Genomic DNA, 20,476 nt, shown 5'->3' on the forward strand with positions numbered 1-20,476 from the left:
ATGCAACTGTGAATAATTTTTTTAACCACCCCTTCTCAAAAAGTTGGTAGGGAAGCGGGCAGCTGAGTGAAATTGCTTTCGGGGGGCGTATGTGGCACAGAAGGCCAAGAGTTCGCCACTCTGGCGTTAAATGCAAGATGACAAAACTGCAAATGGAAATGATTCGCTGCTCTGGAGAGGACATTCCAGCAGGGCGACAAGGTACCTTGCCTGAAATTTCCACTTTCACCCAATGATACAAAGTGCAGGAAGCCTGCCTGCAGTTATTCTTGGGTAGACTTGGTTTTAGCAATCTTTAAGGATCTGTGCACCTAGGAAATGTTGCGCATGAGCTAGCATGGCGGCGGGCGGCGGCAGGGGGGTTGGGAACAGTAATATCTGCTGAAGGGCCCTCAGGGAATTTCCCCATTATTTCCCCATTATGCATCTTTCCACATCGCATTTGAGTCAACGTAGGCTGTTGACGTGGGGCCCAGAAAGGGAACTGCTCGGGTGGTGTTTATATGGGGCAAGGACTGTGCCAACCCATAAGCAGCAACAGCAGCAGAGATAGAGAGAGAGTCTCATTTTGCACCAGCTTCAACACCATGCTGAGGTTTCACCAAAGTCACCCACTTTGGAGGGCTCCAAAAGGTGAGTGACAGAAGATAAAGTGGGGTTTGAGTCCCTCAATATGACCGGTCATCTTTCTAGAAATTCAATAATTCTCCCCTGCCAGGTGAGTCATCAACCTTCAGGTTAGTGAAAAGCTTTAAGATGGGGAAGGCCCATTACTCCGTGGCATATGTGGGATGCAAATGTTTTTCCACACACTGGTCCTGAAAGACCTACATTGACTCCCAGTACATTCAAAGTGTTGGTGCTGACCTTTAAAGCCCTAAACTGCCTCGGCTCAGTATACCTGAAGGAGCATCTCCACCCTCATTGTTCAGCCCAGACACTGAGGTCCAGCTCCGAGGGTCTTCTGCTGGCCTTCTGGCAAGAAGTGAAGATAGAGGGAACCAGGCAGAGGGCCTTCTCAGTAGTGGCACCTGCCCTGTGGAACGCACTCCCATCAGATGTCAAAAAGATAAGCAACTATCTGATTTTTATAAGACATCTGAAGGCAGCCCTGTATAAGGACTTTTTTAAAGGATTTATTGTGTTTTCATATATGATAGAAGCCACCCAGAGTGGCTGGGGAAACCCAGTCAGATGGGTGGGGTACAAATATTATTATTATTATTATTATTATTATTATTATTATTATTATTATTACTGCTGCTGCTGCTACTACTACTACTACTACTACTATTCACAAGGCCAACAGCTTGAACTGCAGACATCAGCAGATGGCCATGACTTATCTCTTTACTGTGTGGAAGGAGGGAACCTTTATTGCAGTTTTCTGCACATCAAGAGAGTGTTAAAAGGTGGTTAAAAGATGGTCCGTCCTTTTGCTGGTCAGTCCGCAACTCTATTGCTAGATCCCGTGCTTTGCATGCCCAAGATTCTTCAGTTTGGGATATTGTGTAGCCAGTTTGGTGCAGTGGCTGTTGGGCCAGTGTCTGTGAGTCCAGGGTTCAAATCCCGACTCAGCCATGGAGTTCATTTGGTGATCTTGGACCACTTGGGGTGTTGCAGGGAAGAAATGTGAAAGGGGAGAACCATGACTGCTGCCTTGAGCTCCTTAAGAGGAAAGGCAGAATATACCTGAAATTATAAAATCCTCACATTTCCAGTTAAAAGGTTCTTGGACAAGCAATGTTGCGAGAGGCCTCAGCACAGGAACACCCTGAAAAGCTCTTGCTGCTGCCCATCAAATGAGACAATATTGGACCACTTTGTGTGTTTGTTGCAGAGGTGGCATTTAAACCTGGGACTATTAGCAGCCAAATTATGCCATCTCTCTGATCAGTCAACTGTCAAAGCTTCTTCTTGCCCCACTGAACTTTAGGAAAGTTAGTTTTACAGGACAAGCTGTGCTAGGAAAATGAAGAAGGAACTAACAGATGTCCCCTTTCTTCTCTCTTAATTGCCAGCTCCTTTTACTAGGATCATCTTCTTGCTGGTTTTGGGGTCCACTGTTGACAGCCAGCCCCGCTGCTACCATACCAAAGTGAATTCTCTGCTGGTGGCCAATTGCCAAGCTCAAAGACACAAGGAAGTCCCTGAAACGGACAGCTCCCTTCAGGCCCTCTTGCTGAACTTTAACTTCTTATCAAACATCTCGGATTCCTCCTTCTCCCAAATGCCGTCCCTGAGGATGCTGTCTCTTGGGAAGCAACTGGGAGGATCCCTCTATGTCGGAGAAAGGGCGTTTCAGAATGTGCCCAGCGTCAGGATCCTGGATCTTGGCGGCAACAAGAACTTGACCTTGCACCCAGCTGCTTTCCACGGCCTCACCCAGCTTGAGGTATTGCTCTTGGATTTCAATGGTTTTGACGAAGAAGTACTGGAAAGAGGTTATTTCCAGGATTTGGTATCGCTGAAGAGGCTGGATCTTTCTGGAAACCGCATCCGTAGGCTGAGGCCTGATCCAACTTTCCAGGGCCTGAGAAAGCTGAGCGTCCTTCAGCTGAAGCTCAACCAAATTGGAGAGATCTGTGGGGAAGACCTACAGCACCTCAGGGGGCACCATTTGGCCTTGCTTGACCTCTCATCCAACCGACTGCTTAATCCCAATGCCTGCACCAACCCTTTCTTCAGCATCGTGCTGGGAACTCTGGACGTCTCTTCGAACTCATGGAACGCGATGGAAGCTCAGAAGTTCTTCACACGACTAAATGGCACTCGAATCCATAACCTCAAGATGCAGCACTCAGCCGCCCTCGGCAGCGGGTTTGGTTTCCGTAACCTCAAGGGCATCTCGCCTAGCACCTTTCTTGGCCTCCGTGGCAGCGGAGTTTACTCCTTCGACATGTCCAATGGCTTCCTCAGGGAATTGGGCCCATCTGTCTTCTCGGGGCTCCCAGACCTCAACATCCTGCTGTTGAGATCCAACCAGATTACTGAGATCAAGGATGGGGCCTTTTCTGGGCTGAGCCAATTGCGTATTCTTGACCTGTCCCTCAATCTGCTTGGGGAGCTGTACACAGAAGCCCTGCGACCCCTGAGGTCATCCCCACTCCAGCACCTCATCCTGAAATCCAACCACCTTGGGATTGTTCAACACGATGCTCTGGTGGGGCTGAACTCCTTGCAAACCCTTGACCTCCGGGACAATGCTCTCGTGAGGGTCCCGTTGGGGAAACTCCCATCCCTTCTGCGCCTGATGCTGGGGCAAAACAGGATTGGGGATGCTTGGGGTCTCGAACGTCTTAGCAGCAACCTGACCCACCTTGACTTCTCCTCCAACCGCCTGAGTGACTTAGGGAGTCTCTGGGGTCAACTAGGGGAAAACCCCACCTTGCGTTTCCTGAATCTCTCAGGCAATCAGCTGGCAAAGTGCTTCAGGGCTGAGAGAGGCCCTAGGCAGCTCAGAGAACTAGATATTTCCCATAACGACCTGGGAAGCATCTGGAAAACAGAGAACTGTGTGGACATCTTCCAGCATTTGGAGAACCTAAGAGTCCTGAATCTCAGCTCCAATGGCCTTCGGGCCCTTCCTGAGGGACTTTTCCAGGGTCTGGTGTCTCTCCAGACTCTGAATCTCTCTGACAACCTCCTGCCCATCATTCCTGAGGAGGCATTCCTCAGCTTGAAATCCTTGCGCAGCCTTAGCCTCCATGGGAACCCCATAGTGACCCTCTCCCACTCTACATTTGAGCCGCTGGTGCAGCTGCAGTCATTGGACCTGAGCGAGTTGTCCTTGCTGTGCGACTGTGGGCTTTCTGACTTCCAGAGTCTGATGCAGGACAAAGACTCCAGGCTGAGTGGAGCTGTGGCCAATCTCCTGTGCATTCAGACCAGCCCTGATTTCCTGCATCTCTCCTTGTCCTGGTTCCTCCAGAGCAAGTGTGCCCAATAACATGTTACGATCCAATATGGGGTTTGGGATGAAGAACAAAATCTTATCTTATCCGGGATGCCATCAAGCTGCACAGCAGTGGCAAAACCTGTGTTTCAGTTATCAAAAAAATGCCTCATTGTTGTCGTTTTCGCATGTGTGGGAACATCCATTTGGTAGGCCCATAATCTCTGTGTATTCAAGTAGCAAAGGCCAAATTGCTGACGTTTCGTAACTCACACCCCAAAGCTGGCTTTTATCGCTTCTGGCATGTGTAAGCAAAACAATCCAAACACACACAGAGAGAGGCAAATGCTGTGTGATTGCAGACCCTCCAAATGTCCCGATTTTCCAGGGACAGTCCTGGAAGTGAGTCTACTCCCTGCTGTCGAAACTGCCGATTCCAATTCCCTCTCCCTTTGGTTCCTAAGCCCTAAACGACTTAGGTCCAAAGTATGTGAGAGACATCCTTTCCTAGAGATCCTCTTGGGAGTTCCTCCACCATCAGTAGTTTGAGGTGTGTTGTGTGTGATGATTGAAATGCATTTTGTATCTTTAAACATGGTTTTAGTAAGTTGATAATCCTAAGAAGCAGAAGTTTTAGAGCCAACTTGTGGATTTGGCAACCTAGCAATTTAAGTAATCTACTATTTATTGATTTATTTTATTTACCTATTAAATTTATATTCCGCCCTTCATCTGAGGATCACAGGGTGGCTCACAGTATAAAAACACAAAAATACATAACATAGTTTGAGCAAGGTTTTTTTTTAAGACATGTATACATTTAATGAAATAAATAACGTTTGTTAGAGATACTCATGCTGATGATGTATTCATACATAAATGCTTTTTAAAACATCACTCCTTTCATTATCAGTAAAACTGTGTCCTTAATCCAGTTAGATTGATCATTAGCTTTGCCGAGTAATTCAGCCTTGAAACCAATCCAAGGCAACCTGAACAGAACAGTTAACACATGTGTGTGTGTGTGTGTTTGCGAGTGATCGGGTTTTGCTTACAGAGGACTAAGAAGCGAAGAAGCAGGGTTGGCCCTAACTTTGAACCTACGCAAATGGAAGTTCCCACACATGTGAAAAGGACAAATATTGAGACAATCATGGATAATTTGGGCAAAGGGAAAATGCCTGCTTCCGCAGCCCAACACTGTTTTCTACGTCCTGTGGGGTGGAATTTCCTTTGCCATGTGTCTATGAAGGCAATTTTGTTTCAGTGCCGACACCAGGAAGGCAATTTGGGGCAGAGAAGACCGAGTAGGAGAAGCCAACTGGGGAAAATATTACAATGTGAAGAAAGGATTATAATTCTGAAAAGACTTAAACAGCAGAATTCTGAAGAGTCAACACATATCTACAGGCCTCACTTTCCCCCTATTTTTGGTTGTTACAGAACCCTTACCCAAGTTCCTTGGTGTGTGTACTCTTGAGTGTCTATGAATTTTGGGTTTGTGTGCTGCTAGGTAGGGTAATAGCTTCATTCCAGCTTCTCTCTCCCTTTTCCCCAGAGTCAGTCTCCACAAGGGAGAAAACACCTCACTGTTTAAATATTTTGCTAGGTAATAAAAGTCTTGAACTTTCATTTTTGGTCTGGATTTTCCCCCTATACATTCCCTTGCAAAGGAAAACCCCCCAGGTTGAGGTTTAGTTGTTCATCTTTGTCTCCTTGCATTCCCTTTGCAAAGCAAAGGTTCTTGTGTGTCTCAGGCCTGATCAACTTGACACACACAGCACCCTCTCACAAACTCGCTGTCCTGAGAAAAAGGGACACATGGTCTATGTGGGTCTTCCATAAAGAACTCCTAATATTTCTCCTTGCAGCTACTTTGAATGGAGATTGCCTTGCGATGGCACACTGCTTTGGGCTTAATCGCAGAAGCTTGGTACTCACGGATATGGTCTATGGTGGTACCTCGGGTTACATATGCTTCAGGTTACAGACTCCACTAACCCAGAAATAGTGCTTCAGGTTAAGAACTTTGCTTCAGGATGAGAACAGAAATCGTGCTCCAGCGGTGCAGCAGCAGCAGGAGGCCCCATTAGCTAAAGTGGTGCTTCAGGTTAAGAACAGTTTCAGGTTAAGAACGGACCTCCGGAACGAATTAAGTACTTAACCCGAGGTACCACTGTATATCCCTATCCAAAAAACCGACTTGCCAAATCTGAGCAGCCAAAGGGAAAACAAACCCCCACCTTTTCTATAACACACGGCATTCACACACCATTTGAATGGCAATGCGCACCAAATGGGGGAGGGGCGGCCCCCTCAATTATTATTATTTTTGGGGAGGGGGGGGGGGTCGAAGGGACCTCGGTTACAAGGAGTTGGTGTCTATGAGGCCAGCGAAGGAGATAATACGATGGTTATGCTGCAGCGCCCCCAGGTGGACAAACAGCCACAGCCACCATCACATCAATGTGGATGAGCTGGTTTTGCAGAAAGCAGGTGCTTTTGAGATGCCAGACTCCAAGCAGCGCCTTAATTAAAAGGCCACTTATAACAGAAGAGCCGAGTCATGCACACTGCCTCGCGTAAAAAAGGTGGGATATAAATAAATAAATTCCTGTGGCTTAACAGAGATTGAAGGCAGCATATTTATTTTTTCATTTTAGAAACAACAGGCGAGATTTAAAAGCCATCTGGGCGCGTCTTGGTGTTTATTTCCGTTCTGGTCCATCCCCCTCCCGCCCCCCCCCCAGTTGTTCATTTCTCCACTGAACTCCAATGCATTGGAGCAGGAGGCGTTTTGCACTCTGCGTATGCTCAGGCCCTCTCTTTTCCTTCTCTTTAGCGCATTCTTCCACCACCAAGGGAACCCAGGACGGCGAAAGTGAAGGATTGCGACACCACCGTCCACCAACCCCCCCCCCACTCCCTCTTCTGTCCTCCTCTCCCTTTTCACCACCACGATTTCATTTCTTTCCTGCGGGCGCCTGGATGCACGAACAGGGCTGGACGGGACGGGATGAGCAGGGAGGCGGGCCCGCCTCCTCTCGCCTGATAGGCTCCGCGCCCTCCTCCCTCGGGGCGCGATTGGCTGCTCCGGGATAGGGACAGGATGGGCAGAGGGTGGCGCCGCTGATGCCGGGCTGATGCGGGCGGGCAGGTGGCCGGACAGGTGAGCGCCTCCCGCATCCAGGCGCCTCCAGGTAAGGCTTCCTCCGGTGTGTCCCCTCTCCCATGCCAGAGGATGCCGCCGCTGTTGCTGGCGGGATCGGGGGGGCCGGCGGGTGGGGCAGACATGCGCAGGTCCCTCTCGGGATGCTCCCAAGCCAGGCAGGGGACTGTGGTCCCCGCGGAGGAGGGTGGATTTAGGGACCTTCCCGAAAGGGCCAGCCCAACCTGAGATTGGCATCCTCGCCAGCAACGCTTCCGCCGGGCTGGGAAAGGCCCCCGTCTGGAAGCGCAGTGCCGTCGATGGATGCGGAGCTTAGGCGCAGCAAGGACCGGCGAAGAATGAGGCAGCTGCCTTTTCTACAGAAAAGACGAATATTCTACAGAAACATGAGGACTGGGAGCTTGCTCCTTTCTTTTAGGGGAAAGGTGGCGGTAGCTCAAATGGGAGGGCGCATGTTTTGCACGGAAAGGGTGCCCCGCACCCACCCCGGCCAGGTTCAATCTCTCTCTCTCTCTTTCACACACATTTGAGGGTGGCTGCTGGGCAGGCAAGATGGGGACTGATCCAGTATGGCAGCTTCCTATAAGGGTTGGATCCTGCATCCAGACCTGCAAGGCATCTGACATCTCCCTCTTTCTAAATATATTGAGGTCAGCAGCAGAACTGTCCTCCTCAGAAGCGCCACAAATTCTGACTCCTGAAGTACCTTGAATTACCTCATATTGTTGTTGTCCTCAGTCTGTTTCAGGAGACAATGGGAGTGTGTGCCTTTTTTGGGGGGGTGTAGTCAAGCTGTTGGAAGGTTATGGTGCCTGCTGTGGCTGTATTTGGGGGGTGCAGACACTTTGGGGGGTGATGCAAATGGCACAGATTTCAAGCATGCACCTTGTCAGGTGGTTTAATAGTTCTTGAAGACACATACAAAAGCCATTTTTCAAAGGTTGGCAGTTCTCTCGCTTATAAGGACAACTCTGCCACAGGCTGTTGGATCCAGAAGATTCTTTGTTGGAGGCTTGCTTTCTCTGCTGGAGACAGGGAACTGGGCTGAGAATTTGAGACAGAGACTACAAAGCAGTTAGCATGTTCTTAATGCAAAATTACAAAACTGACAGGACTCTAAAGGAGAGGAGAAAGGCCAATTCCTTTTGGAACCAGTAAATCACAGTGGCGTAGCGTGGGTTGTCAGCACCCGGGGCAAGGCAAGTAATTTGCGCCCCCTAACCCGTGGATTTGCGCCCCCTAACCCTAACCCCCAGATGTTGCGCCCGGTGCGGCCGGCCCCCCCTGCACCCCCCACGCTACGCCACTGGTAAATCAACAAACAATTTCACAGGGATGAGGCTTCAGTTGAGAACCAGTGTGTTGTAAGGCATTTAAAGACATCCCAACTAAGCCTGGAAATGGTAATTTGCTAAGGGTGCTGGGAATTGTAGCTCTGTGAGGGGCAAACTGCAGTTTCCAGGATCCTTGGGCAGGGATGCTTTAAATGTGTGGTGTGTTGGCAAACCTAGACCATGAAGGCCTAAATTCAAATCCCTACTTGGCCATTAAACTCTCTGGATGACCTTGGGCCAGTCAGACACACAAAAATACGACAGTAGACTCCTAGGAGGAAAGGAGAGGAATAGGATGGGTGTGTGCTGGGGCTCATGTTTCCCTTGTCCTAACAATGTCCAGATGTGTCTGGAGGGCTTAGTGGTGAGAGAGCAAGCACTCCCAAAATGCCCAGAGGCACTCGATCGTAACTTTGAGATGTGTGCTTTGGTACCAGAAATGGGTGCTGAGGCTCAAACTTGGCAAGCACTAACTCCAATTTTGTGCAGCAGGAGACTAATTGAGGAGTCTGACACACTCTTGGGCTCATGACCCCAAGAGGGGTAGGGGTAGGGGGTACACTTTGCACCCGATGTTTGAAATAATTGCACTCAAATATTTATCATGAGTCGCAGATTTTCTGGGAAAGGGGAGATGGACTTGCCAAGCACTTGTGTTGCATACAAAACATCCTTCCTGGTTATGATGGTTGCCTGGGAAAGAGTCTGGAGAGATGCTGCCAGCCAGTGGAGGCAATACTGAACTTGATGGGACAATGGCCTGACTGCCAAAGGCAGCATCCTGTGTTCCTATAAGAGGCGTTTCACAGGTGCTCATGAACTAGTAGCACTTTGTATTAACTGGAGGTCTGTTCCAAAGGGTTCAAAATGCTGCACATACCTTACAACAGCCCTGTGAGGTAGCCTAGTGGCAGATGTCTAACGGGACAGACATGACAGTCTGACAAGCATGCCCTTCCTCTGGAATCCCGGCCTCCAGCTGGCTGGCTTTTGTTGGCTGTGCCTTCCTGGTGATTAATGTCTAAAAAAAGAAGGGGACCTGGGCGGAATTACTCCATGGCCAGGCGGTCTTGCATGTAAGGCACAGTCAGTTAGAAAGAATGTGGCTTCTGTTAACAGGCGATCCAAATCAGCTTGGCCATCGAAACACACATAGGGGGATACTCAGGGGCTTGTCTCAAGGGACTCTGTTTGGTCTTCATGGATTCTTTCTCTAGATCTGTGTGCGGTTGCTGAAGACCGGGGAAACTTGCAAGAGGAGGTTTCTGGCCCAGGACCTGCTCAAGAGGACAATGGATCGACTGAAGGTCCCCCGTACCAGAGAGCTGGAATTTGGAGGCGTCCTAGGTGAGGGGAGAAGGCTGAGAGCAGGGTGGGTGGGTGCAGGCAGAATACTGTTATAGATTGGGGGCAGGGGCTCAACCTTAGAAATTAATAAATGGTAGGATTTTTATTATTTCGGGATGCGAAGGGAGGAATAAAGGCTGCGGAGGAATTCCTGAGCTATCCTATACCAAATGACCTGGCCAAGCTTTGGGCCATTAAGAAACAATACAGGGTCATTGAGGGCCATTGTCAATGCAAGATAATTGTCCTTCTCCCCGCCCCCGCCCCTTGCCCTGAGGTGTGAACAGAGACTGGGAATTCACATGGTTGCCAGGATAACTTGGTGTTGTATGACAAGAAAATATAATTTTTAGCAAAGTATGCTGGGAAAAAGAAGGGGAGAGAAGAAAGACTGGGATCCATATTGGGCAGGCTGGCTGAAGGCTGGCTGGGAGAGATGCCAGGGCTGCACTGCTGTGGGGGACAAGCCCCTCTTGAGATGACCATGCTTTAAGATCTGGACTCCCTCCATGCTGACTGAAGATGTAAATAGGTGAATGAACCATATTTTTTAAAGCTACAACAGTCTCCAAAGGGAGCCTGGGTGAGTGCCTGGAATCCCATGGACTCTGGCTACCGCTCGGCAGAAAGAGGGGGAGGCACTTAACTTTTGTAACAATACCTTTCTCTCATCCCTCCCCAGGAATCCTCTATTAGGCAGGCTTGGGAATGGTGTGAGCAGGGGATGCAGGACTCCTGGGTTCTGTCTCTTCCCCTTTCTGACTGCTCCATCTATTTTCATCACAGGGGCTGCCCTCCTTATCGTCCTGATGCCCACCACTGTCTTCTACCTCCTGTTGACTTGCAGAATGGAGCAGGCCAGCCTGTTGAACATCCCCTATCCTTTGCCCACCCTCCGCTCCCTGTGGGACCCCCGGGACTTTGCCCTAGTCTTGGCCTGGGTTGGATTGCAAGCTTTCTTATATATGCTCCCGATGGGGAAGGTAAGGAGACCTCCACACACTCAAGGGATTTTTCCTGGCTTCTGCCACGGACTCCTTCTTGCCTGCGCTGCTGTAAGGTTCTGCAGCCTGGCCTCAGTTTTCTTCATCTGCACAATGGGGAGAAAGGCTAGCTGGTCTTACTAGTAAAATGGCAGAAATGGGGAACTGACATCAGAAAACAGCGGCAGCCCTTGGCTGCAGAGGGACCCTTGAGTCGTGGGGAAAGGCCAAAGCAGCCCTCTGTCTTTTTATTTTCCCAAAGCGTGTTTTGAGCATTCCTCTCCCACCAGAGAGGCTTCCCCATGGCTCCATATAAAGCAGAGTTTCCCAAATGTGGGTCTCCAGCTATTGTCGGACTACAACTCCCATCATCCCTAGCTGGCAGGACCAGTGGCCAGGGATGCTGGGAATTGTAGTCTTAACTGTTGGGAAACTGTGTACGTGCAGCTACTCACACAGTCAGTTAAGGTTTGGCAGACAGCCAGAAGACAATCTGAAGGAGTAAGTCTGCCTGGTGATAACAGAGACATGGGGAGAGCTCCCTGATTGGTCAAGCTCTTTGTAGGGAGTGATAATTAATGGCCTACTAACTGGAATGTGTTAGTTCAGTATTCAGAGCTCAGTGTTCAGAGTTCTGTGTGTCAGTGTAGGAGTTGTGAGTCGTGTCAGAGAGAGTTAGCAAAAGATCCGTGTTCTGTTCCTGTAAATAGTCCACTGTATATAATAAACACCTAACTACAAGTTCCTGGTTCCTGCTTCGTCTATCCTGTCTGCAGCCAAGTCGCCAATTGCTTCCGTGGATTCTGCGTGTACTCTGCTAGGTCTGGCTAAGGTCCTGCAACTGGTCAGAAAGTTGCGAAACACCAAATAGGTTTTGCCAATATTAACAACAGCTGGAGACCCAAGTTTGGGAAACCCTGATATAAAGAAAGCACCCTGCTTTCAGGCAGCCCTGGCAGCATAGATCCCACCACTGCCTTCTGCATCTGTGTGTGTTTTCAACAGCTCACAGAAGGGACCCCCCTGCGAGACAAGACCCGGCTCCAGTACCGGATTAATGGTAGGTGCCCCCCACCCTTGGGAAAGGTCCCCCAGAGGTGAGACAGCCGCCGAGGTGCTGCTGCTGGTTCTCAGCAATGGGGAGGGATGTGGTGCTGAGTGGCTTTTCAGCGTATCCCAGTGTTTCAAGACCCGAGAACATTTTATTAAACGCCACCTTGTGATTCTCCCCAAGTTTAGCCATATCGGTATCGGCTTAGGAAGGTGGGGCAGGAGGAATGAGAAATTGATGTCTGGTTGTTGTTTGTTTGCCCCACCCTCTTTCTCCCCCTGCCCCACATTTCTCAGGGTGCCATGCCATGGTGGTCACAGCGCTGGTGGTTGGAGCCGGCCTGGCAGCCGGACTGCGCCTCAGCTACATCCACGACCATTTCCTGCAGTTGGCCTTCTCTGCCTCCCTCGTGGCCTTCGGACTCAGCGCCCTCCTGTACCTCAAGGCCTTGTTTGCCCCAGAGGCAGCCCTGGCCCCAGGCGGGAACTCAGGTGAGGTGCGAACCCTGACACAGGGCTCCTTCTGGCCTCCTTTGCCAGCTGCACCCCGGCAGGGACTAGCGACTTGGTGGGCATGGCCAAAACCCATCAAATGTCCCGTGTCTGGTGCAAGCTGGTGGTGGGGTGGCAGGAAGGAAAAGGGCGGGGGGGGGGGAGACTGAAGCCGTTATCTCCTCACATGAATTGGCTGGCAAAATCAGATAAGGACCGTCTCCCGGGGATGATACGTCATTTAGCAAAAATAACAGAGAGGCCTGCAGTCCTTTTAAGGCTCATTCATTTCTAGAGGCAGGAGTTTTTGCGGAAAAATGTCCACCACATATGTAGCATTATTCTTGCTGGTATTATTGTTATACGGCAATGGTATAAAAATCGCTACGTGTAAAAATGATAAAATACCCAGGGGACGCAAATTGTTATTCCCAGTTAGCAATTACCTCTTTGTACATGTAATTTGCATCGTTATGAACACACGGGAAAATGCGAATAGACCGGAAAGGTCTTTGGGAATGCAAAGGGCCTAAGTTCACCCAGGGAGCTTCATGAGTGGGGATTTGAACCCTGGTCTCTCAGGTCCTAGTCTGTCTCTTTTACATTGAGACGTGGTGACTATAAGATCAGCTGCAGAGCATTCTGGGAGGCTGTGTGTTCTTCCTCTGGTTTCTGAGCATATACAGTGGTACCTCAGGTTACAGACTCTGCTAACCCAAAAATAGTACCTCAGGTTAAGAACTTTGCTTCAGGATGAGAACAGAAATCACACGGCGACAGCAGGAGGCCCCATTAGCTAAAGCGGTACCTCAGGTTAAGAACAGTTTCAGGTTAAGAATGGAACTCCAGAACGAATTAAGTTCTTAACCCGAGGTACCACTGTATGCTGAAAATGTGGGCACAACGTTCTGCCAACACTTTCCTGCTTCACGGGGGTGCAGCTGCCTAGAGGGGTGTGTCAGAACCACCTCCCTAAAGCGTTTTTGATGGCAATTTCTCCTGCTTGCCTCTTTCCCCTTCCCACAGGAAACCCTGTTTATGACTTCTTCATGGGCCACGAATTGAACCCACGGATCAATACCTTTGACCTGAAGTTCTTCTTTGAGCTGCGCCCGGGTCTCCTTGGATGGGTAGGCATCCCTGCGCTGGTCAGTAGCAGAAGGCAGGGTTGGGGAGCGACCCCTTTGTGTTGGTGTGGCAGTGCCAAGGAGCGCCCCTCCCCCCATACTGAAGGGTCCGGACCGCTGGGGATCAGGCAGCCGACACAACTGGGATGCAATATGGTGTTGTGGTTGGAGTGCTGGGTGAGCACTGTGAAGACGCGGATTCAAATCAGCCTATGGAGCAGGTGTGGGGAACCTTTGACCCTCCAGATGCTGCTGAACTACAACTCCCATCAGCCCCAGCAATGGCCAATGATGACAGGAGTTGTAGTTCAGCAACATCTAGAGGGTCGAAGGTTGCCCACCTCTGCCAAAGAGCTGGCAGCAACCTCCCCATACCGGGTGGCTTTCAGATTGTTTTCACGTCTTTTGGGGCCATGCTCTCGCAGGAACCAAAATGGGACATCCCAGGAGCCAATCGGAAGCCAGGATGGCTTCTGTAATTCTGGGGGTGTCCTGCTTAAAACGGGACACTTGAGGGGTATGCCGCAAGCTGTAGCTTTTGCTACTACTAATGGTGATGAGGATAATACTGCTTTTTCCCCTCTGCCACCCGCTGCTTCCCTGCTCTCTTGTAGGCCCTGATTAACATGGCCATGTTGGTGAAGGAGACGGAGCTGAGAGGAAGCCCTTCCCTAGCGATGATCCTCGTTAATGGCTTCCAGCTTCTCTACGTGGTGGATGCCTTATGGCACGAGGCAAGTCTGGCAGAGGGTGGGATCTGAACCGGCCGGCCTGAGTTTTGCAGGGAGCCTTAATTCCTCCGTTTCTGCCATGGAGATGCATCACAGGAACTGCCAGGCTGAGTTTACAAATGACACCCGTGTATATTTTGGTTTTTTGGGCGATTTCCTGCACTTCCTTCCATAAGGACTAGAAACTTGCTTTTGTCTTTAAAAAAAGGAAGAGAAGCAAAAGCAGGGATTTCCAAACTGCTCCCCTTCCCTAGTGCTGATTTCAGTCAAGCCTCCCAGGGGCTCAATAAACCTTCTTTTCCCTGTTTGGCTGTAAACAAAGAACACAAAAAGAGAATCTGACACAATGTGTGCCTGTCGGGCTGTTTTCATCTTAGTGGACCTCGATTCTGCTCATGTTTCTTCTTCTGAATTTGGGGTGCGCCCCTGGGGGAGAGGAAGGCTTACCTTTCCTCCCTAGTACCTGCTTCCTCAAATCACCTGAACCTGTTTGCTCTGCTGGCACTTCTCTGAAATGCACCCACTCTTCAGTCTGTGGCTCGCAGTGGTTTGTTTAGTGGGGACTGAGAGCTGGTGGATTTTCCTGGGCCAGATTTAAAAAGGCAAAATTTCTTCCTTCCCAAAGGAGGCTGTTCTCACCACGATGGACATCGTCCATGACGGTTTCGGCTTCATGTTGGCTTTCGGGGACTTGACGTGGGTGCCCTTTTTGTACACCCTCCAGTCGTATTTCCTTGTCACCCACCCGCAGAAGCTGAGCCTGCCCATGGCTGGGGTCATCACCCTGCTAAACGGTGAGTTGGGTGGCAAACAGGGCCTCTGAGCATGCACAGAATATATTTTCTTCCCCTCCAAGCTTCAGCAACTTTCTTTTATTTTCGTGTCAGGGGTCTAATAAAGTAACCAACTTGCTCTTAACTAAGCTTCCAGAATGGGAAGGGATATAAGGGATACAGTAGGGACTTTGTACATTTAAAAACAAACAGGCAATATTCAAAATGTCCACTGTGTCAAAGATAGGCAGCCCCTCTTTGTCGAGTGCCCCTACCCAGTGCCTAAGCTGGGGTGTGGATGATGCCTGCTACCTAGAAACAATTATTTCCTGAGTTTGGGAGGGCCAAGGGAGAGGCTGTGCATAGAGTACTAAAAGCAAAATTAATGTGTCCTGAACAATATCTATGCAAATGTGCATGTGTTTATTATTTTTCTTCATAGCCCTGCCCCTTCAGCTACCCCAGAGCTCAAACTCTCTGTCTGTCCATCCACTCTTTCTCTCTAGCTTGCTCTGCCCATTCATGCCATCTCACTCTCCCCCCGCCCCCTTCTCAACCCTGCAGGCCTGGGCTACTCCATTTTCCGTGGCGCCAACTCCCAGAAGAATGCCTTTCGCCGGAATCCTGCCGACCCCAAAGTTGCTGGTTTGTCCTCCTTTGTACCTTGTGGCCTGTTTGGACCCTGCTGGGAGACACACAAGCTGTGCCCTGCACCTTCACAACCTTTGGCCTCTAATGTTCCTTTTCTTAAAATGCATAGCCGCGGCTCACGCGGGCAAGTGCTTCAGAAAAGCGCCTGCATTTAAAATCCAAATGCCATTGCTTTTGAAGAGGAGTGGGTGCCTGGGCGTCGTCTTTTGCCTGTGGGAGGGAGGTGGAAAATTGGGCATCGCTTTCCTCTCTGTTGCGAAAGCAGAGCGTGGCTGGCCTCCTGCTTTTGGAAGGCCTGCACGCCTTTTGAAACTCTCCCAACCCCTTTGTTCTCACAAGAGAAATGTTGTTTCCTTGCAGGACTGCGAACCATCCCCACAGCCACAGGACGGCGCCTGCTGGTGTCCGGCTGGTGGGGGTTTGTGCGGCACCCCAACTACTTAGGAGACCTCATCATGGCTTTTGCGTGGTCCTTGCCCTGCGGTAAGCGGGAGCCTCTCTCCCCCTCCGTCAATATCCAGACCACACTCTGTAGGAAGAGAATCTCAGTGCCCAGCCCACTCACCAGGGTCACACAACACCATTACAGGCAATTACATGACCTTGCACATAGTGTGTGCCAAGTTGCCAAAGGGAAACAGCATCCCCTCAGATAGACAGAGCTGCTGTGCTTCCTTAAAGAGAGAACCATCCTATACATGTCGACGCAAATTCTGAGGGTGCAGAGTTAAGCAGCTCCCGTTTTCTGATGTCCATGACTCTCATGGCCTTTTGAGTAACCGCGGAGAGGCTCTCAAAATCCTCACTTTGGAGAGAAACAAGCAAAACACAAAGAAAATTAAATATACCCCTTATAATTTCATGTTATGCCCTGCAAAATCCCGGAAAGAGCCTTCCCATCACCTTCCAGCCTTTCAAGCCTCCACCCAGGGAGCGGGAGCCTGCAGTTGGGCTCCCACATCCTCATTCCTGACCATTGGCCATGCTGGCTGCTGCCGGGGCTGATGGGAATTGTAGTCCAGAGGTGCCTGGTGGGGACCCCTGCACTGGCCCCTGTTCCTCACAGTAACCCAGCAGGCAAAGAATGGCATTTCATTTGAAACACTGTATGTATGTTACACAGGAGTTAAAATAAAGCATTAAGATCCACATTACAGCAATACCTCCGTTAGGCCAACCTAAATGTTACAAAATAGTTTGGAAGCTTTCAAGGTTCCTCCACAAACTGATCAGGCTGGATCTTAAAAGCTGGGTTTGGGGCAAGGGGGAAAGAGAGAGAAAAGGCTGCTTGTGCCAAGAGACCCCTTTTCTTTCTCTCTTCGCCGCCCCTAAATGGGATTCTCTGTGCCTCCTTGCACTGAAATCTGAAGTCCCAATAGTCTCTGCTCCACCCTCCCCAATGGCCTCCCCATTCTGTTTCCTCTCCTCAGGCCTGACCCACATCCTGCCTTACTTCTATGTCCTCTACTTCACCATGCTTCTGATTCACCGGGAAGCCCGGGACGAGCACCAGTGCCTGAGGAAGTATGGCCTCGCTTGGCAGGAGTATTGCCGCCGTGTCCCTTACCGGATCTTCCCCTACCTCTACTGAGCCATCATTTGACAACTCAGCTCTCACCCTGTTCACCACAATGGAAATCCACCCTTTCTGCCTGCCTGGAGAAGCCCATGCCCACACAGTCTCAACCAAGGAGAGGAATGGGTGCCGTGGTCCCCACTGTGGGGTCACAACCCCCCTCCCCACCTCCGGGAGCTGTTGGGAGGGGGGGTCCTCAGCCTGCTGCAGCTTTGTTTCCAAGACCCACTCAGACAACATGGCCTGCTTCTTTCAGGAAACGAGAGGCTCTTTTGCTTCCTATCTATTGCCCGTCAGGACATTTCGATCTAGAAATCGCCTTCTTTTGTCAAGCCTGAATTTGCAAAAATTTAACCCACAAAGATCATGTGGGCAAACTCTGTGTTGCTGGTTTTTGTGTGTTTTTTTTTAAAAAAATCCTTTTTCTGTGCAGACAGCAAGAGCCCAGATTACACGACTGGAATTACTGTGTCGATCTTCACATATTTATTCTGTTTCTGCAATGCAGCAGAGCACTGAGCTACATCAAAGACATCTGGCCAGCTGCAACCCACTGGAAGTGCTGCTCTGGCCTCTGAGATTCCACCGCAATTCGTTTTGGAGCAATAAGGACTAGAAACATTTTCAGTTAATTAAGGAAACATTTTTTTAAAATCTGAGATCTTTGGCACGCACAATTTCTGTGACCAGTGCTACTAACCTGTGGAAAAGGCAGATTCCTGTTTATAGGAAGTTAAGAAAGCTGTACTGAGAAACCTGACATATTAAACAGAACTGAATTTATTTTGGGATGGGAAAAATAGCTAACTCCGCCTTTTGACTATGGATGTCACTAGACACCCAGAAAGCGGCATAAAAACTCTCAATCTGGATTTTGAATGATTTCTAATCAAGCTTGGATTTTGGGGACTAGATTTTAGTAACTGGACTGATTGGGGACTGATTTTGGTAACACAGCAGAGATTCAGGTTTATTAAAGCAGCTTTTGAAAGCCAAATGTTTCTTGAACAGCAAATTAACACCAGGGAACTTTCTGAGTTTTTGTCAGGTTTAACCATTTCGGCTAGGCTAGGGGAATGTTTGCAGTCAAGTCTGCAGAATTTCAAATTTATGCAGAATCGTAATTTTTAGGTCTAGTTGGGCGCTTCATGTGTGCATGGAACAGAGAGCAACCTTTTTTCTCTGTCTTTTACACACACACACACAAACACAATGTAAATACTCAATGTATTTACTAGAATGTAAACTCTACTAGATACAGTGGGACCATTCTTATCCCAACTAACCACACATAGGATTGGGCCATTGATTAAAAAATGGAACAAAAAAAGCAAGAAAGTTCACCAATTTATTACACCAGCAGCCCCCACAAGTGCCTCTTGAAACCCAAGCCCTGCTCCATTTCAAGGTGTTAACGTGAAGTGAGACAGAAAAGGGGCTAATCTTGTCTAATCCAATATGTGATCCCATTTACAGAGTATTCAATTTCCTGCTCCAAAGCCTAATCTGGTTTCAGCAGGAACACTCTCCCCCCAACTCCCTCCCAGGCCAGCTGGTGAGCATCTGACAGCTGTCAAAGTTCCTGAATTCAGTCCAGTTCTTCTATCAGGGGCTTCTTAGGAGGAGGCACTTTGGCCCCCCACATCCGCTCCAGTTCCTGGCTGACAGCCCCCACCTCCTTGGCCATGTCTAGGTGGGCACGGTATTCCTGCTGCACCTCCAAAGCCAGGAGGCTCAGAGCCACCTCATTCTCATTCACCCAGGAGAGCAAGAACTCGCACTTCTTCTGGGCCCCAGAGATTCTGGCTCGGTCCTGGGCAGGTAGCCGCCTCTTCCCTTTGCTCAGCAGTCGGGCCATGTGGGCGAGGGCAGCCAGGCTGAACCCCTTTTGCTGGGCCTGGCACTCCCCCATTAAAATCTGGGCCATGGCCACCATCACCTCAGCATTGCCCAGCAGGCATTCGGGGTATTGCCCCATTGCCAGTGCCTGGAGGGCAGCTTGTAGGGCCTCGGCTGTAGAGTGGAAAACCTGCTTGGCCCCCAGAGCCCCAGAAATGTCAAGGACCGTCTCGCAAAACTCAGGGAGCATCTCTGCCTCGTCCGCCTCTCCATTATACAGCGCCAAGGCGTAGGCATAGGCATAGAGAACATTGGGCAGCTGGAAGCGGACCAGAGGTGAGGCAGGAGTATGAGTCAGGGAGGCCAGTGGAGGGATTGAGGATGGCAAAGTGGGCACTGCTTGCTGTCGAAGCCTCCGGGTGCCGGTGGGAGAAGCCTCTTCTGTGTGGGTGGGAAGTGGTGGCTGTTGCAAAGAAGCCTCAGGGTGCCGGTGGGGCTCCTGCTCCTGAGCATCCCTGGAGTCCCCCTGGAGCTCCTGGATCAGGGCAGTGCCATCGCATCTCCTGCCCCTCAGCCACCAAGGCTCCCAGGCCGGCAGGAGTCCCGAGATCTGTCCGCTGCTCAGCAGCCGCTGGAAGTGCTTCCTCTGGCCAGGGCTCAGCTGCTCCCACAGCGCCTCCTCTTGTTCCACGTCAGGGTTGAGGCCTAGCGAAAGGCCGTCATCCCCGGGCTCGCGTAGCGCCTGCAGCCGCAGGAGGGCCTCTCTCAGGCGGCGCTGGGAAGCCTTGTCCCCCCGAAGGCCCCGGAGGCTTAGCTCCAGCTCGCGGCTCTGGAAGTCCTGGGCGCAGGAGCCGTGGTCCCGGTAGCAGGGCACGGAGCAGAAGCGGAGGTGGCACCGCGGACAAGTGTAAGGGGCTCGCCCGGTCTGGCAGTGCCCGCAGGGAATGTCCGGCGCCGGACTCGAACCCGCGGAATCCATGCCGGAGAAGAAGCAGCCGAGGAACGCCGAGCGCGTTCGGGAATTTCCGGCAGCAGCCTGTTTAAAGGGTTTCCGCGTTAATACCTTGCTGCGAATCGGAAGTTTCCGTTCATTCTCGGGCCGGAGAGCGCCGAGCCCCAGAAGGCTGTGCGCGCGTTCCTTGAAAACTGGTTTCCGCGCAGACGCACTCACGTATGTAAATCTAGCCACAACAGTGCATTGTGGGAGGAAAACCGGAGAAGAGACCGGGGACTTTAGGGCATCTGGAGATATAAATCTACGATATTGGATATGGAAGCATTGCTGTTCTACTAGAGCGGTTTATTGCACCTACTTTGAAGAGGTCACCATATCTTTTACAGCAGAGCCAAAGAGTGCCCAGGAGGTGCTTGAGCATTCCCAACTCATACTTACCTGGCAGGGGAGACACCTTGATCATGAAGGAGGTTTTCCCAGGGTGAGGCTCATCCATTGCACTGCGGGTGTGCTGACCCCTGCGATTTCCCCAAATGCGGGAAACTCGACTGCAT

The 20,476-nt window shown here is 50.4% G+C and overlaps 3 protein-coding genes across 4 annotated transcripts; 2 read left to right on the forward strand and 1 right to left on the reverse strand.

Moving 5' to 3' along the window:
* Positions 1 to 544: 544 nt before the first annotated feature.
* On the forward strand, positions 545 to 5,527 carry LOC309330595 (toll-like receptor 5). Its single transcript, XM_081842320.1, has 2 exons — positions 545 to 633; positions 2,022 to 5,527. Exons 1-2 carry the CDS (start codon positions 588 to 590, stop codon positions 3,947 to 3,949), a joined length of 1,974 nt encoding a protein of 657 aa, XP_081698446.1. The 5' UTR covers positions 545 to 587; the 3' UTR covers positions 3,950 to 5,527.
* A 1,451-nt stretch (positions 5,528 to 6,978) lies between these two features.
* TM7SF2 (transmembrane 7 superfamily member 2) lies at positions 6,979 to 17,286 on the forward strand. Of its 2 annotated transcripts, XM_081842479.1 has the most exons (11): positions 6,979 to 7,095; positions 9,616 to 9,745; positions 10,532 to 10,728; positions 11,734 to 11,788; positions 12,076 to 12,270; positions 13,297 to 13,400; positions 14,012 to 14,131; positions 14,754 to 14,922; positions 15,466 to 15,546; positions 15,913 to 16,035; positions 16,983 to 17,286. In XM_081842479.1, exons 2-11 carry the CDS (start codon positions 9,691 to 9,693, stop codon positions 17,141 to 17,143), a joined length of 1,260 nt encoding a protein of 419 aa, XP_081698605.1. In that variant the 5' UTR covers positions 6,979 to 7,095; positions 9,616 to 9,690; the 3' UTR covers positions 17,144 to 17,286. The 2 variants fall into 2 exon arrangements, with proteins under 2 accessions (XP_081698605.1, XP_081698606.1); XM_081842480.1 differs by lacking the exon at positions 9,616 to 9,745 and having other exon boundaries at positions 6,990 to 7,095.
* A 1,176-nt stretch (positions 17,287 to 18,462) lies between these two features.
* ZNHIT2 (zinc finger HIT-type containing 2) lies at positions 18,463 to 20,086 on the reverse strand. Its single transcript, XM_081842481.1, has one exon. The coding sequence runs from the start codon at positions 19,944 to 19,946 to the stop codon at positions 18,717 to 18,719; it is 1,230 nt and encodes a 409-aa protein (XP_081698607.1). The 5' UTR covers positions 19,947 to 20,086; the 3' UTR covers positions 18,463 to 18,716.
* Positions 20,087 to 20,476: the final 390 nt, after the last annotated feature.

Source organism: Podarcis erhardii, assembly GCF_964252035.2.
Source record: "Podarcis erhardii genome assembly, chromosome: 15".
NCBI classification, from domain to species: domain Eukaryota; kingdom Metazoa; phylum Chordata; class Lepidosauria; order Squamata; family Lacertidae; genus Podarcis; species Podarcis erhardii.